The following is an 18,203-nucleotide window of genomic DNA, read 5'->3' as shown; positions in this document are numbered from 1 at the left end:
TATCATTAATATGTAAAGCAAACTGCCCCTCTTCTCCCATTATCAAAATTATTGATCATGCCTAATTTACCAGTACTGTGCCAAGTTTTAATCCACCAGTTGCACCTCAACAGGCCTTATAACATGGTCTTCTAATTAATTGGGGGATTTTCAGTGGCACATGCTATATAATCAGGGGTTTCCCTAGAGCGATAAGCCGACACGGCCCGTGCTCCCTTAGCCAGCCAAGTAAGCGCCTTCATGTCTGGTAAGCGCCTTAACTGCAGGATCGTGTCGGCTTAATTTGTAACATGTATACAAAACAATGGAGCTGTGATCCGTAACGTCATTCACCACACATTATCACACTTCCATTTGGTATCTCTGCAATTCTTTAGATGTTCACTTTGAGGTCCATTGGTCGCACCGTTTTTCATTGTCGGCGGGCTTGTGCTGGTCACGTGGTAAGGTGATCAGCTACTACTAATCCGCTAGCCCGAGTACTCTGACTGTAAGAGAGCTAGACGGACATTTGGACATAAACACACTCTCATTACAGTCAGAGACCAACCTATGTCTTTTTTTGGCAATTCCTGACTACCAAACGGTAGGCAACGAGTCCCGCTCTAATACCACAACAATCCTATGTTTGACGTCAAATACCTTTACATCAATCATTTTCGAGTTAAGTGATACAAAAAAATCCACATATTAATCACTAATACACATACTACAGAAAGAAACCCGACAGCACCCACATTCAGCTACGCTTCGTGACACTCCGTCGCAACAATTGCAAAGCTCGGCGATCTATTTCGAGACTGGGCGATTCCGCCTTGTGCTGCAGTTACAGGGGGTCATCTCATAAGAGGAGGCAGTACGTAGCACATACTTTTGCCGTATCCTGTCGATAACACCTCAAATGTATCCTTCAAATTCAAAATGGAATCAATAATGTGTAATTGTTTTGGTTTAATGACGTAATGAAATCCAAATTCATCCAAAACGGCATTAGCCAACTCTTCCATGTTGTAACTTCGCTTGATATGAGACGGCCCCTGTAACTGCTGCACAAGGCGGAATCGCCCAGTGCACGATCACGTGGTCTATGTCTCGAAATAGATCGCCGAGCTTTGCAATTGTTGCGACGGAGTGTCACGAAGCGTAGCTGAATGTGGGTGCTGTCGGGTTTCTTTCTGTAGTATGTGTATTAGTGATTAATATGTGGATTTTTTTTTATCACTTAACTCGAAAATGATTGATGTAAAGGTATTTGACGTCAAACATAGGATTGTTGTGGTATTAGAGCGGGACTCGTTGCCTACCGTTTGGTAGTCAGGAATTGCCAAAAAAAGACATAGGTTGGTCTCTGACTGTAATGAGAGCGTGTTTATGTCCAAATGTCCATCTAGCTCTCTTACAGTCAGAGTACTCGGGCTACTAATCCGCCAGATAACTGCTTGTTGTAATAATGTCTGTATGCTTGGGAATTACGCATCAAGACAAATCAAAGAAAATACCTATTAATTGAATAAACATCTTTGAAGGTGAAATTCTTGAGTAAAACATGTCACCATTAATCCTGGTATATATTTACCATATCGAAACCGTAACTACGTTGTTATTTGCTAAAATGAACGGTCACGGATCGACCAAAAAAATGGCTAATAAAATTTGCAAGTGGCTAAAATTTTGGCTGAACCATTTTCTATCTTCTGATGTGAACAAACGGTTACATAATCTATTCGACACCTCAAACATAATAATACCAAATATTCAATTAGCATAATAGCGATCTCGCGACCGGTAACGAGAAACGGTGTTATCCAGAATACAGCGTATGCCTTATGATGTTTGCTAATTTTAATAATCACGGTTATTAATTTTAATGGCATGCATTCGACATGTATGACAGCAATGTGACGGCGATTCAATGTCTGGAAGATATGTAACTTGCTATTTTAATTTTGTAAAGTCTTTGAACCAAAGTAATAAAAACAAACCGACAATGCATGTCAATTTGAATACACATGCCAGTTCAGGGCCAAATGATATGTCGGCTATCCCAAGGGCTGAGTTCAGCCAGACCGAGCGGAAACAAAACGTTCGCTACACTGTTTTGTGCGCTTCACGTTAAACCAAATGGACACGACAGACACCAGTCAAGTAGTTCGCGAACGTTAGGAAGAACGTTCGTTGGCTGAACTGAGGAAAGCTCTCGGCGTAATATACGTCACGCTTCACAGTCAGCTGACACCCACGTGTCAAGAGATATCGTTGCGGACATGAACAATACGATTACACAGGAGTAAATCTTGATATAAATGTGTAGAAAAACAATAGTTGTTTGCATCAATGAATACCTAACTGCAGTTTCGTTATATCCTTTGTCTTTGTTAATTTTGTACCTATGGTCGAGAGCACGCACTGAGATCGCGATCGCGGGAAATGTACATGCAGTATTTATACAAATTGCAGTTAAACGTACACTGAATTAGTTTACAATAATCATATTTGTTAGATAATGCTAGATATATATTTGTTAAACTGTGAGATGACATTTAATAAGTTAGCTGGATTTTTTTTTTAAAGTAAAATTTAATTTTATTAACGTTTTGGGGTTTTTTTGATAGTTTTTTTTATAAATGGAATATACTGTGAAGTCAGTCCCCCCCCCCCAAAAATAAACCCCAAACAAAACCAACAACAAAACAAACCCCAACATGATTTGATGGATTGAAGGCAAACACTTAACTGTTTTCAACTCACTACCCCACTTCTTTTGGCTTGATTTTTGTGTTATAATGATGCTAAATATGTAAGCGCCTTAAAAAAATCCTGGGGAAAGGCTAGCCCGAGTACTCTGACTGTAAGAGAGCTAGACGGACATTTGGACATAAACACGCTCTCATTACAGTCAGAGACCAACCTATGTCTTTTTTTGGCAATTCCTGACTACCAAACGGTAGGCAACGAGTCCCGCTCTAATACCACAACAATCCTATGTTTGACATCAAATACCTTTACATCAATCATTTTCGAGTTAAGTGATAAAAAAAAATCCACATATTAATCACTAATACACATACTACAGAAAGAAACCCGACAGCACCCACATTCAGCTACGCTTCGTGACACTCCGTCGCAACAATTACAAAGCTCGGCGATCTATTTCGAGACTGGGCGATTCCGCCTTGTGCTGCAGTTACAGGGGTCGTCTCATAAGAGGAGGCAGTACGTAGCACATACTTTTGCCGTATCCTGTCGATAACACCCCAAATGTATCCTTCAAATTCAAAATGGAATCAATAATGTGTAATTGTTTTGGTTTAATTATGTAATGAAATCCAAATTCATCCAAAACGGCATTAGCCAACTCTTCCATGTTGTAACTTCGCTTGATATGAGACGGCCCCTGTAACTGCTGCACAAGGCGGAATCGCCCAGTGCGCGATCACGTGGTCTACGTCTCGAAATAGATCGCCGAGCTTTGCAATTGTTGCGACGGAGTGTCACGAAGCTTAGCTGAATGTGGGTGCTGTTGGGTTTCTTTCTGTAGTATGTGTATTAGTGATTAATATGTGGATTTTTTTTTATCACTTAATTCGAAAATGATTGATGTAAAGGTATTTGACGTCAAACATAGGATTGTTGTGGTATTAGAGCGGGACTCGTTGCCTACCGTTTGGTAGTCAGGACTTGCCAAAAAAAGACATAGGTTGGTCTCTGACTGTAATGAGAGCGTGTTTATGTCCAAATGTCCGTCTAGCTCTCTTACAGTCAGAGTACTCGGGCTAGGGAAAGGCCTGATAATAATATACTTTTAATTTTAAAATATTACCAATTACTGTAATATGCTGTCTTAATTAATAATTATGAACACTTCTTGTGGCCAAAAGTTGACCATATAAAGCTATCAGAATCAGTAAGTGTTTTAAAATTGTTGTGCAGTGGTCATTCTGATTACATGTAATTGAAATGTGTATACTTAAATTTGTGTCACTCTACATTAAAGTGTCGTACTCTACAGTGCTTCTGTCCAGTCACTTTACATTTTAATAGATGCCTTCTCTGACCAAAAGCTATAAAATAAACACAGTAATAACCTTGGGTATTGTAAATGGATCAAATGTAAGGCTGCTTTAAGTGCAATTTTTATGATTTACATCTAAATTTTGTTTTAATATTTGTTCATTGTTTATTAGGTTTAGGCCAAGGAGGCAAGTATGAAGACAATTCACTGAACTTGTTCCAGTATTTCACATCGACCTGCTACTCTGGTTACGAGGATGATGAAAATGTGAGTAATTCAAACCGTGAAATATACACTATTAGTAATAATATAATTAATATTTATATTAATCATAACAGGATAGAAAATACATGATAAAGTTTAAGTACTTTGGTGCATTAAACTTTGTTTTTGACATGAATGCTTTGAAAAGCAAATAATACATTGCAATCGAAATGTCATAATGTTAGGATTGGGGATGTCATTTTACAATTTTATGTACTTTGTAAACAGAATAAGTACATACTCTGTAAAAACCCTGATAGATAAAGTGTAGGTTGCAGATCTGTAAAATATTACATTTGGGGTTTTTTAAAGTCAAATCTCATGAAATTTTATTTAAAAAGTACATGAACCATGTTAGATATGGTTTAAACAAAGATGTGTATATTTCAGGGGTTTTATGCTGTGTACAGCAAAGTGTTCAAAACTCTCGCCGACGAGGATTATGTCTTCATGGATGACAAAGATACTGATGATGAAATGCCAGAATTTGGAAATTCACAGAGCTCTTATGAAGATGTAAGTGATGCAGACTGAAATGGTTTGTAGATTCTCCAGGTGAAATTGGATACAGTCAGTAGTATTGGTGTAAAACCTATAGGTTCAGCCATTTATCAAGATAGTAATGGTTTGTAGATTCTCCAGGTGAAATTGGATACAGTCAGTGGTATTGGTGTAAAACCTATAGGTTCAGCCATTTATCAAGATTAGTAATGGTTTGTAGATTCTCCAGGTGAAATTGGATACAGTCAGTGGTATTGGTGTAAAACCTATAGGTTCAGCCATTTATCAAGATTAGTAATGGTTTGTAGATTCTCCAGGAGAAATTGGATACAGTCAGTAGTATTGGTGTAAAACCTATAGGTTCAGCCATTTATCAAGATTAGTAATGGTTTGTAGATTTTCCAGGTGAAATTGGATACAGTCAGTGGTATTGGTGTAAAACCTATAGGTTCAGCCATTTATCAAGATTAGTAATGGTTTGTAGATTCTCCAGGTGAAATTGGATACAGTCAGTAGTATTGGTGTAAAACCTATAGGTTCAGCCATTTATCAAGATTAGTAATGGTTTGTAGATTCTCCAGGAGAAATTGGATACAGTCAGTAGTATTGGTGTAAAACCTATAGGTTCAGCCATTTATCAAGATTAGTAATGGTTTGTAGATTTTCCAGGTGAAATTGGATACAGTCAGTGGTATTGGTGTAAAACCTATAGGTTCAGCCATTTATCAAGATTAGTAATGGTTTGTAGATTCTCCAGGTGAAATTGGATACAGTCAGTAGTATTGGTGTAAAACCTATAGGTTCAGCCATTTATCAAGATTAGTAATGGTTTGTAGATTCTCCAGGTGAAATTGGATACAGTCAGTAGTATTGGTGTAAAACCTATAGGTTCAGCCATTTATCAAGATTAGTAATGGTTTGTAGATTCTCCAGGTGAAATTGGATACAGTCAGTAGTATTGGTGTAAAACCTATAGCTTCAGCCATTTATCAAGATTAGTAATGGTTTGTAGATTCTCCAGGTGAAATTGGATACAGTCAGTAGTATTGGTGTAAAACCTATAGGTTCAGCCATTTATCAAGATTAGTAATGGTTTGTAGATTCTCCAGGTGAAATTGGATACAGTCAGTAGTATTGGTGTAAAACCTATAGGTTCAGCCATTTATCAAGATTAGTAATGGTTTGTAGATTCTCCAGGTGAAATTGGATACAGTCAGTAGTATTGGTGTAAAACCTATAGGTTCAGCCATTTATCAAGATTAGTAATGGTTTGTAGATTCTCCAGGTGAAATTGGATACACTCAGTAGTATTGGTGTAAAACCTATAGGTTCAGCCATTTATCAAGATTAGTAATGGTTTGTAGATTCTCCAGGTGAAATTGGATACAGTCAGTGGTATTGGTGTAAAACCTATAGGTTCAGCCATTTATCAAGATTAGTAATGGTTTGTAGATTCTCCAGGTGAAATTGGATACAGTCAGTGGTATTGGTGTAAAACCTATAGGTTCAGCCATTTATCAATATTAGTAATGGTTTGTAGATTCTCCAGGTGAAATTGGATACAGTCAGTAGTATTGGTGTAAAACCTATAGGTTCAGCCATTTATCAAGATTAGTAATGGTTTGTAGATTCTCTAGGTGAAATTGGATACAGTCAGTGGTATTGGTGTAAAACCTATAGGTTCAGCCATTTATCAAGATTAGTAGTGGTTTATAGATTCTCCAGGTGAAATTGGATACAGTCAGTGGTATTGGTGTAAAACCTATAGGTTCAGCCATTTATCAAGATTAGTAATGGTTTGTAGATTCTCCAGGTGAAATTGGATACAGTCAGTAGTATTGGTGTAAAACCTATAGGTTCAGCCATTTATCAAGATTAGTAATGGTTTGTAGATTCTCTAGGTGAAATTGGATAGAGTCTGTGGTATTGGTGTAAAACCTATAGGTTCAGCCATTTATCAAGATTAGTAACAATGTTATATGAGCAAGAAATATTTACTATAGATATTTTCTTTGTAATATAAAGCATCTCCTTTTTATTTGTATTGATGTTTCAAAGTAATAAGATTAAATATTAAGTCTCAACTATAACTGAGATGAAACACAACTTGTTTTTAATTCTTTATATATATTTTTTACTGATGTTCCATTACTTGTAAATAAAAAATTATAGTATGTGTTATCCTGTCTGACAAATTATATGACAATATTTTGCTACTTATCAGTAAAAAATATCTGTGTCTAATGGAAATGGACATTTTTACCCACTCTGTAGCAGGGCTCGAACTTAACGATGACACCGACAGCAATTGCAATAGCTGTGACATGAATTGCCAAAGGTCACTGATTTTACTGATAACTGTGTGTGTGTTTTTGCTACTGGATTAAAATGATTGCTGGCGGTTGAAGGGAAACCTTTTTTGTTTTTAATTTTATTTTCATTTGTTGCAAAAGTTACTCAAAATTGATGTAGGTGAGCTGCCTCTGGTAAAGACCTTTCAAACTTGTCATAGATATCAAATTCTTACGTTCGAGCACTGCTCTAGACTAAATGTCACAGTTTAAATAACACGAGGTACCTAATAACCATGGGTTAAAATGTACCGAGGTGTTGTTAAGCACACATTTCTTTCATTTTTAATGTAATGACAGATATGTAATAAACTATTGATTTGGTTTTTAAAATCCTAGTACCAACAGTGAAATTAATTTAAATGACTCATGGATATGAATGAATGTTTAATGACACATACAGGTTTTTAAAGTTGCTTGTTCTGAAGTTGTCCTGGCATTACTGTTTAATGTTTCAAACTTTCTTTAATGACACATACAGGTTTTTAAAGTTGCTTGTTCTGAAGTTGTCCTAGCATTACTGTTTAATGTTTGAAACTTTCTTTAATGACACATACAGGTTTTTAAAGTTGCTTGCCCTGAAGTTGTCCTAGCATTACTGTTTAATGTTTCAAACTTTCTTTAATGACACATACAGGTTTTTAAAGTTGCTTGTTCTGAAGTTGTCCTAGCATTACTGTTTAATGTTTCAAACTTTCTTTAATGACACATACAGGTTTTTAAAGTTGCTTGTTCTGAAGTTGTCCTGGCATTACTGTTTAATGTTTCAAACTTTCTTTAATGACACATACAGGTTTTTAAAGTTGCTTGCCCTGAAGTTGTCCTAGCATTACTGTTTAATGTTTCAAACTTTCTTTAATGACACATACAGGTTTTTAAAGTTGCTTGCCCTGAAGTTGTCCTGGCATTACTGTTTAATGTTTGAAACTTTCTTTAATGACACATACAGGTTTTTAAAGTTGCTTGTTCTGAAGTTGTCCTGGCATTACTGTTTAATGTTTCAAACTTTCTTTAATGACACATACAGGTTTTTAAAGTTGCTTGCCCTGAAGTTGTCCTAGCATTACTGTTTAATGTTTGAAACTTTCTTTAATGACACATACAGGTTTTTAAAGTTGCTTGTTCTGAAGTTGTCCTAGCATTACTGTTTAATGTTTGAAACTTTCTTTAATGACACATACAGGTTTTTAAAGTTGCTTGTTCTGAAGTTGTCCTGGCATTACTGTTTAATGTTTCAAACTTTCTTTAATGACACATACAGGTTTTTAAAGTTGCTTGTTCTGAAGTTGTCCTAGCATTACTGTTTAATGTTTGATACTTTCTTTAATGACACATACAGGTTTTTAAAGTTGCTTGCCCTGAAGTTGTCCTAGCATTACTGTTTAATGTTTGAAACTTTCTTTAATGACTCCATTAGGTAGTGCAGGTCTTCTACAACTTCTGGCATGCATTCTGTACAACCAAGTCGTACGTGTGGGTAGAAAAGTATGACACCCGAGAAGCACCTGATCGCAGGACACGCCGTCTCATGGAGGCAGAAAACAAAAAACTAAGAGACGCTGCAAAGAGAGAACGCAATGAACAAATCAGAGTAATAAAGACTTTTTTTTTAATTTTCAATTTAGTGTTATAGATAAAAAAATTAAATAATGAACAGATAGAGTCAGTTATGGGTATTTTTGTTAACAATAATGTATTGCTAATATTTCTAATGTACTTATAAACTAAGGGTCACAGTTTCTGAAAAGTAGTTATTGTAGTCTTTGGAATACCGTTACATTGCCAAACATATGGAGTTCATATATGAATTTCATTTATTAAATATGAATAAAATTTGAAAGCTTCAAAATATTTTGGTTATATAATTACAGTAAAATGAAATTATTTATTCCTCTGCTTAGATATTATGAGGCAGGTAATAGTTATTATGTAGGAAGTCCTAGTTGACAGTAAAGTTGATTGGTTTTGTTATTGGATTTGTAGGAACTGGTTGCATTTGTTCGCAAGAGAGACAAACGTGTCCAGGCTCAAAGGGTAAAGTACAAACATTTATATTATACCTGGAATAATTATTACTTATTTACAGATATTATTCTGGAATCTGTCTTTAGTCAAACTGTACAGTATATGTAGATTCAGGTTTTTACTTATATGCTTAAAAAGGTATTTGTACATCATAATAATAAATGCATCCTTTTTTGTTGGGTAAGTGAAGGTTGCAACAGATGAGTGATTATACATGGCTTGCTACTACTAAATATTTTTCAACAAAGATTTTGAGGTTTTGATATATTACTAAAATAATATTTTATGGTCTAATAATTTTGTAACAAGCTTTTTGACATTTTTTCCAAATATTATTTTTGAATAACAATGTTTTAAAGATAAAAATAGGTATGGTGTTTGATCTCTATACTATTTGTAGTATTTGAGTACAATGTTGGTGTTGTAATACTTTTAATCCATTCAGAAAAGGCTAGAAGAGAGAGCTGCAGAAATCACAAGAAAGACTGATGAAAGAAGAAAACAAGAATTAGAAGAGAAACTGAAGTAAGTTCTTTATTACATTATATTATTATAATATATAAACTAACTAACTTTGTCTTTGTTATCAACTGAATGAAACATTATAATTTTTAGGGAAAGATGATTTTTAAAACCTGAGGTTCATTTTCTTTCTCTTAGACTGTACACCAAGGAGACTTGATCATCTTTAACTAATCCTATCCTAGTGTTTATTGTGTGTTCCTGTGTGACTGCACTTGTTTTGGACCATTGTCGTCAAATTTTCGGTGGCTAAAGATGACCCCAAAATAATCAAGAATTAGTGTTGGTCTTATCTCATGCAAATCTGTTTAGTGTGCTGTCTGCTTTACCTGCATAAATAATATGGTATGAAAGATTGATGTATCAGGTTATAAGTGTTATTTCTGTTCTACTTCACCTGGCCTCAAACAAATGTATATACTCCTAAGGATAGTAGTCTGGTCCGAACATCACTACAGCCAATGGGAAAAGAATGAAGTCCCAGTCACGTGACCAAAACAGGAAGGAGGAGGACTCACTGGAAGATTTGTAGGCCATCCCATTGGCTGTTGGCATGTTCAGACCAGATTACTATCCTTAGTAGGGGCCAGGTGAAGTATCCTTAAAAGAGAAAACACCTCAAGTTTTTTTCAATGGTTATTGATTTTGTTTGTTTCAGGCGACTTGAGAACTACAAGGAAACGAGCTGGTCGGCCATGTCTGGTCTGGAGGACGATCTACAGCAGTTGGAGGCAAATCTCGCCAAGCAGTTCGGTGAGGACAGCGCAGAGGAAGGTGTCGGAAATAGTACGGTGATCATAATGTACCTTTTAGATCATAGTATTTGTTACTGACACAGTGGCCTGTATGTCAGAATGGTTTTTTGTAAATCAGACCTGAACCTAAACAGAACAGTGGTTGTCGGAACTGCCACATACATTAAACAAAATCACAAATCCTTATTCAATAATATACAGGGGTTGAAACTTAACTTAAAAATCAGAGTGGCCAGCTGGGTGAGTTATAATAAATTGTTACTGGCCCAGTTCAGATTGAACTAACCCTGAAATTATTGCATGTTTTGTATGCTGTAATACCTGTTATCTACTATTGATACTTAAAACTGTCACTGATCTTTTTATTGTCTAACATTATTTTGTTGTTCACAAAACTTTAAATTATTAATTTCAGATCAAGCTGCCTTTTTTGGTGTTAATGTGTTATGAGGAAAAGATACATATTTTTCTAAAATTGATGATCCCCTAATGGACTGTCTTTAAAAAATATTGTAGTCACCTTTAGCCAATGGAGTCAAGAAGCTGATAATTTTAATCCTGTTGTACTGGTAGCTTAGCATAGATACTTGTTGTATGCATATATTTTTCATTATCTAAGAATGTTTTTTTTTATTTGGTATGCTAATGCCTGTTTTGTGTATTCTGACACTTAGATGAAGAAGAAGAAGCGTGTGAGGAAGAGGAATACTACAATGACCTGTTCTGCGTGGCATGTAACAAATCTTTTAAAAGTGAAAAAGCGTGAGTGATTATTCATATTATTTCTCTCATACAGATTGAAAAATTGTTATCAGTATGATATGTATTTCCATCATGTTGTTGATTCTAGACTTTAAAATGTAATAAAATTTGCAATCCTAGATTTTTAAAATTTTAGACCATGCCTATGAATTTTCTTCCACTGACAAGAACATATATTTCCAGTTACCCAATATGTTAATTTAATTTTTGTCTTTCCTGTTACTCCCCGTCGATGGGCCCATTGGACTATTTCTCATTCCAGTCAGTGCACCACGACTGGAATGGCTCAAAGGCCATGTATGTGCTATCCAGTCTGTGGGATGGTGCATATAAAAGATCCATTGCTACTAATGGAAAAATGTAGCGAGTTTCCTCTCAATGACTGTCAAAATGACTGTATGTTTGACATCCAATAGCCGATGATTAATAAATCATTGTGCTCTAGAGGTGTCATTAAACAAAACAAACAAACAAAATTCCTGTTACTTTTCGAGTGACATCTGTTTTGTTTGGCTCCATTTCTCACAAACTGTAAGTCCTAGATTAATGGGTTAAAAAAAAACTAAACATAAATACAACTAAATTAATTATGAAATTTAATTCTGTTGAATTCTTGTTAGTTTCTTCTTAATTTTTTGGGGTAGGGGTGGAATGCATAGAAGGGAGGAAATTGTTTTGGAAGATTGGATGGAGAATCATGTTTCTTGTTTATATTTTTGTGTTTAGGTTCTCCAATCACGGAAACTCCAAAAAGCACAAGGAAAATGTTGCTTTGCTAAAGGCTCATCTCCAGGAAGAGGAACAAGAACTGGGGGAACTGAATTGTGGGATAGATCCTGATCATATACTCGGTGAACCAGTAGGATCTGCCACTGATCTCACAGAAAACAAACAAAAGTAAAATTTAATTTTTAATGATTGTGATTATTTGTTTCATAGACTGGGTAAACTAAATTGGTATTTGTTTAATGATTTAGGACTCCTCAACCCTGACATTGTCATTGATCTAGAGATAATAAATAAAAACAATTATTGTTTAGATTATCCATGTCCTACATTTGAAGTGTTTCTGGTCATCCTAGTGTTTCTAAAACCACTGAATGCATTTTTTATATTTTTAAAACACACATTCATGTACCTCTGAGAGGTAACGGTTATGGAGACGAGTTGTAGTGTACTTTTTACGAATATTTCCCCAATTCATCATCTCTGACTCTTGTTTTACTCTACTGTAAAATTATCCAAATGTGTTAAATAATTTTAGATTAACCAGATTTAGTGTCCCTTTTCATTGAGTTTAAACACAGGTCTGTGCTATCCTGTCTGTGGGATGGTGAATATAACTAATGAAAAATGTAGCGGGTTTCCTCTCTAAGTCTATATGTCAGAAGAATAAAATATTTGACGTCCAATAACCAATGATTAATAATCAGTGTGCTCTAGTGGTGTCATTAAACAAACCAAACTTTAACTTGTTTTGTTGTCCTTCCCAAATCATTAACTTTAATTCAATCTGAATGACAAAACCATTAAGACCTTTAGGTTGATATGTCTGCATGAGACAGGATATTTTGACAATGTTGTGATGCATTTAAATTAATTTTGTCTTGTTACATGTTTATATATATTTATATTAATATTAAACATTGCTTTCATTTTAAAAGTTAATATTTGTTTAATGACACCATTAGAGCACATTAATTAATTAAAGATCAACTAGTAGTAATCTGATACATAGTCTTCAGAGAAAACCAATTTTTTGCACTGGAAGCAAAGGATTTATTGAATGTACTTTCCCACAGACAGGACAGCATTGGTTTGAACAGGAAAAAATCTATAGGGTCCATGGAGGAAATAGGATCCTTCGATCGAGTCATATGAAGCAAGTGCTGTACCGACTGACCTTAAACTCATCCCATTCATTCACAGAGTTTTATTAGTCCCCTTTAGGTTTCGTTTCCGTCCTTTTATCTGTCTATTTGTCTGTCCCACATATAGTTTTCCAAATGTTTTTTTTTTTCACAATGCCTCAAGATATCAAGCTTTTACAGATCATGTTCGTCTTTCATGGTGATTTACCCAATTGTGACAGAGATATATATATCGCCCTTGAACTTAGGAGATAAGAAAATTAGTTTTCTATACTTTTTTCACAATGCCTCAAGATTTTGAGCTAAAGTTTTGTGTATAGCTTTATCATGTACCATTACAAAAAAAGTTATACTTAGTGTTTTTATCAGTTAAATGGATAAAGCAGCAAGTAATTATCGATCTGATGCATCTGTTACATTTTGACTTTACTACAAACATTAACTTTATGATTTACAGTATATTATTGTCTTTTGTGTATGTTTGGAAAAGACATTACAAAAGATGCCTTATTATTGTTCAGTAATTGTGGTCAGTATAGTGGAAGCAGGTTTTCTCAACTCCAAACAGCCATAGTTTAACATGTGCTGATGTTTCATGCTAGTTTTTGCTTCTGAACAATATATTAATGCATAATTATGACTGGCTATATGTCGCCACTATGAATTCACAGAAGTCACATCATATCATTAAACAGGTGCTTGAACTTAAGAATTTGTCTCTCACAGCAATATACCATTAAAACAGAAGTGCAGTAGGTGAAACGGCCCACCGACAGCAATTAAAACAATTGAAAAAAAAGAGAAGACTTTTTCAGCAGATAAATCAGACTGAAAGGTTATTTTGCTGTATGTAGACATATTTCAATGTACTAATGTTATATACTGGCAGCTGATGTACATCAGGTGTAAACATTTTACCATCAATGAGGAGCTTTACTGACCTACAGCAATTTATATCTCAATAATGGCAATTGCGGTCAGTGCTGTCATTAAATTCGAGCCCTGATTAAATGTAGATTCACATGCAGAAAGGAAATATGTTGATGTGACAAGTTATATCATGACATTTTGAAAAATACTAATGTACCCTTTTTTAATCTTTACAGGACAACACTTTTTTTGAAGGGATAAAGTAGTAAAATGCTTGTAGCTTAGCTATTTTTATTGTTTTTCTGTAACTGTAAATTACAAACAAAACATAAACTTTGGATTATGCAGCATATGCAAGATATATTTATTTTGCAAGATATACAATGTACATCCGTTGTTACTAATTTGTTGTTGAAACAAGTCTTTGACGAGTTTCTGTTTTTATAATTATTCATACACTGGGCACATATAATATACAGGTTAATAATAAGATACAGTACATATATAATTGTTAAAGACATACAATCCATGTGGAATGGTGTGTACTTACGTTTTTTTCATCCAACAGAAAGTAAAACTTACATAAATGATTTGGCCATGAATGTCTATTCTGAAACTTTTGTTTTACATAAATGTTTTGTATAAACATTGTATTTTATTTAAAGCATTATAAATGATATTCTGGTTCATATTTGCTTAAAATTTAATTTTCACAGGTTGTAATTAACAGTCAAACCTTTTTGTACATGAAATTTGTTTAAACACTATTTTCAAGTACCTGTTTATGGTTAGCATTGTTAATTTTAAAAGGAAAACAGTTATTACTCTGATATGTTTGGGTTCTTTATATACTTCATCCTAAATCGTGTCTGTTACTGAACACGTAATGTTTATTGTCCCCAGTGTTCCATTGTTTCCAGGAATCTTTGCAATCGTGACATAAAAATATTCTGCCTAGCAACGGGCACCCCTTTGATAACATCAAGAACACACTCCAACACTTTGAGACTCTGACTGACGCTGTTTTGTTCCGTGTAGCGTTCCATTCCGTGAAGTTTGTTAAACCCTTCCTGCTGGGTAACAATACTCAGACAGGCATCCACGCGTTTCCTCAGATCATGCACCACCTGACTGCTTTCAGATTTACTTTCTGCATCATGTCCTTCTGCCTTGCTGTTACTCGTCTCTGCAGTTTCTAGTCCCAACAACTTTCTTCCCAGTTTACTGTGTGCGTACCTTCCTGTGTCTTTGTGAGGTCCTTCATCAAAGTGAAGAGCTTCTTGCTGTCGCTCTTCACCCTGTTGCTCAGTTTCTGATTCCTTTTCCACCTGTTCCTGTTGATTCTTTTCATTTTCTTGTGCTTCATTTTCAGTTTCTAGTGGTTCATTTTCTTTCTCTTGAGGTTCATTTTCTTTCTCTTGAGGTTCATTTTCAGTTTCTAGTTGTTCATTTTCAGTTTCAGGTGGTTCATTTTCAGTTTCTGCTTGATTCTTCTGCTCCGTCTCTTCTTGCTCTGGTGGTTCTAGAGGATCTGGGGATTCATTTGGCTCCTTCTCAGTTTTATGGTGTGGTACAGTTTGTTTTGGCTGTTGGGTTCCTGGCATTGTTTCTGTCGCTGTGTGTGCCTTTGCAGTGTTTGGTGTTTCAGTAACATCTGTCTTTCTTGGAGCTTCTGTTATTTCTTTGCTGACTACAGTTTCGCCTGGATCCTGCTCATTGTCCGTGACTTCTTTTGCAGTATTCTCATTTTCTTGTACTGACAGCCCTCCTTCTTCTTCATAATCTACAACTTCTAAGGGCTCGACCACACCAGGTTTCGCTTCTGATGGCGATTCCGGCATAATCTGACCCTCAGTCATTGTCTTCTGCTGTGTTAACCACCCAGCTCTACGGCGGGGCCAAAAATCTTCATCCCACAGATCAATATCTTCAGTCCCGTCCGTTTCGTTGCTTACAATCGATTCATTTATCAGAGAGAACTGTAACGTTCCGTTTGCACTGTGGGCCCATCCCAAGAAACTGTCAATGTCGATGTGTAGTTTGGTCATCAGCTGCTGTTGATCGACTATGGCCTGGGATATCCGAGACATCCAGGTCTGCAGATCCATTTTCTGTCTCTTGTAATTAGCCATCTCTATGAAGGCTTCCCTCAGCTTGCTCTGACATGACGTCACGGTCTCATTAGTTACTGCGAGTGTATTGTTAAGCAGTTTATTTGGCTTTTCATTCTGAGTTTCTCCGTTATGTACAGGAGCACACGTTAAGATGTGAACACACACAAACAGAACAGCAAAGTATAATCCAGCCATAGCTTTCTGAGAAAATTTACCGACGTGTATCTGGGGAACAAAATTTCTTGTGTGTGAGAGTTGCAGTAAAAACTTTTTCTTTTTGTCTGCGCAGTTTGTAGGCAGTTGTTTTGACAGGTGACAGAATCAAAGAATATTTGTGTGTGGGTTGGTGTTGTTAAGTTGTCAAGCGGTGTTTGAGGAAGTGTATTGATGTTGGCATTATTCGTGTATCCACTTGACGTGGATTATCTCTACTGATGGACTTGACAATGGACGCCGTCTATTGCCATGTTGTTGGGCTATTCTCTGCAGCGTATTATTAGTGTTTCAGATCTTCTGTCCTCCACTTGACTTGTGTTTGGCTTGACTAACCTTTACATTTCCCTTGTTACGGTAATTGTGGAAACCATTATCCATCTGTCTGAACAGTTTTAAACATATGGAGAAGGGCAAGAAAGATTATCTCTGAAATGTTGCAGATTTCTTATGTCATGGGCTAATGCTTATTAGTAATATGGCAACAGTGATACATGTGCTGGTGTGTTATACCTATTCCAGTAGCTAGGTGTACAGCTTTCAGTTTTGAAAGTTGAATTAATAAGCCTGTTTTTATTTACCACTCCTTCTATCTATTATTTAATTTATGGTACACTGATTATTTTTAATTATGATTTTTTTTTTTTTTTACAATTCAGTTTTATTGTAGAAAAAACAGGAAGGAAGGAACAAATATTTTAATTTAATAACACATAGTTACTCAAAACATTTTAATTACAGTGTGTTGAGTACTACGTTAAATAAAACAAATAAAGTAGTTACATGCAAAAAACAGTATTTACATATGATAAAAACTAGATTAATGAACAAGACATACATTCATACAAGCTCAAGTGGCTTCTGTTTAGAAACCACCTGTTTTAAGAGACCACCTGTTTTAAAAGACCACCTATATATACAACTGTGTTTGTCATTACTTTTAAGGTAGCTGCTTAGTACAAGTTTAAGAATACAAATGATGCTTATTTGCATGCTAACCTTGTACGACAGTGTTACACAGTTAATTATTGTATCATAAAAATGGTGGTACTCAGAGATCATGTTGGAACAACTTGTGGTTTAGCCAATTTTCGAAAATGTAGATGTGGTCAATTTGAGGAATATTTTATTAGCCAAAGTCTCAATTTTGTAGCCATTATGTATAAAAATTATCAATTGGCTAATTTGGCAATATACAGGTCGAGCCCCGAGTCCTGTACAAGTTATCTTGTTTGTGTTGAGCTTCATTACGGACACCTGATATGACTTGTGAGCCTGTCCAACAGTGGATGTATCAAGTTACCTTGTTTTGTTGGTGTCTTCAGTGATTGTGGACTTGTTGTTTGAACTCCTGTCACTCTGGTGTTTGAACTCCTGTCACTCTGATGGTTGGGATCTTGTTTCTTCCTTGTGACTGACATAGATTATATTGTTGACCACAACAGAAAGATGAAACTGATCTGTGTGCATACAGTGTATGTCCATCCATTTTTTGTTTTTTGTTTTAAATATCTGGGTGTGGTAAATTATAATTTTGTGCTAAGAATGTTGACACACATATCTAAATAACTGAGCTATGTTGGAAAGTAATAGAGGAAAAAAGGAACAGTACTGAGAGTATTTTTAGCTGATATTATAAGTTAAAGCAAAATTAAAAATATAAAATTAAAATATTTTATTACAAATCATTGAAAACACTTGGACATGTGACTTTCAGAACAGTTCACCGCATAACTGATTGGCAGTTTATGGGTATGTAAATAGAGATTATTAAACAAGCTTGTGTGTCATATTGATTTTATAAAACGAGTGTTAGAATTCTTGTATTGCCCAAGTGAGATCGAGGGTAATACACGAATCCTAATAAGACTTTCATAAAATCACTGTGATTCACACATGGGTGTAATAATTTCTTTATTATCCACATTATCCATTATTATGTG

The 18,203-nt window shown here is 35.3% G+C and overlaps 1 protein-coding gene across 1 annotated transcript in view; it reads left to right on the top strand.

Annotated features, from left to right (window-relative positions):
* LOC121375398 (dnaJ homolog subfamily C member 21-like) overlaps window positions 1-18,203 on the top strand; it is a 28,195-nt gene that overhangs the window by 3,643 nt on the left and 6,349 nt on the right. Inside the window, exons 3-10 of the mRNA XM_041502828.1 lie at window positions 4,185-4,279; window positions 4,667-4,792; window positions 8,546-8,719; window positions 9,112-9,162; window positions 9,599-9,678; window positions 10,334-10,461; window positions 11,105-11,192; window positions 11,919-12,089. Coding sequence (XP_041358762.1) covers window positions 4,185-4,279; window positions 4,667-4,792; window positions 8,546-8,719; window positions 9,112-9,162; window positions 9,599-9,678; window positions 10,334-10,461; window positions 11,105-11,192; window positions 11,919-12,089 — 913 coding nt within the window. The remainder of the gene's footprint in view (window positions 1-4,184; window positions 4,280-4,666; window positions 4,793-8,545; window positions 8,720-9,111; window positions 9,163-9,598; window positions 9,679-10,333; window positions 10,462-11,104; window positions 11,193-11,918; window positions 12,090-18,203) is intronic.

The sequence above is a fragment of the Gigantopelta aegis genome, chromosome 6 (genome assembly GCF_016097555.1).
Source record: "Gigantopelta aegis isolate Gae_Host chromosome 6, Gae_host_genome, whole genome shotgun sequence".
Classification (NCBI taxonomy): domain Eukaryota; kingdom Metazoa; phylum Mollusca; class Gastropoda; order Neomphalida; family Peltospiridae; genus Gigantopelta; species Gigantopelta aegis.
Note: the sequence above shows the minus strand (reverse complement) of the source record. Positions and strands in the feature narration are given on the sequence as shown.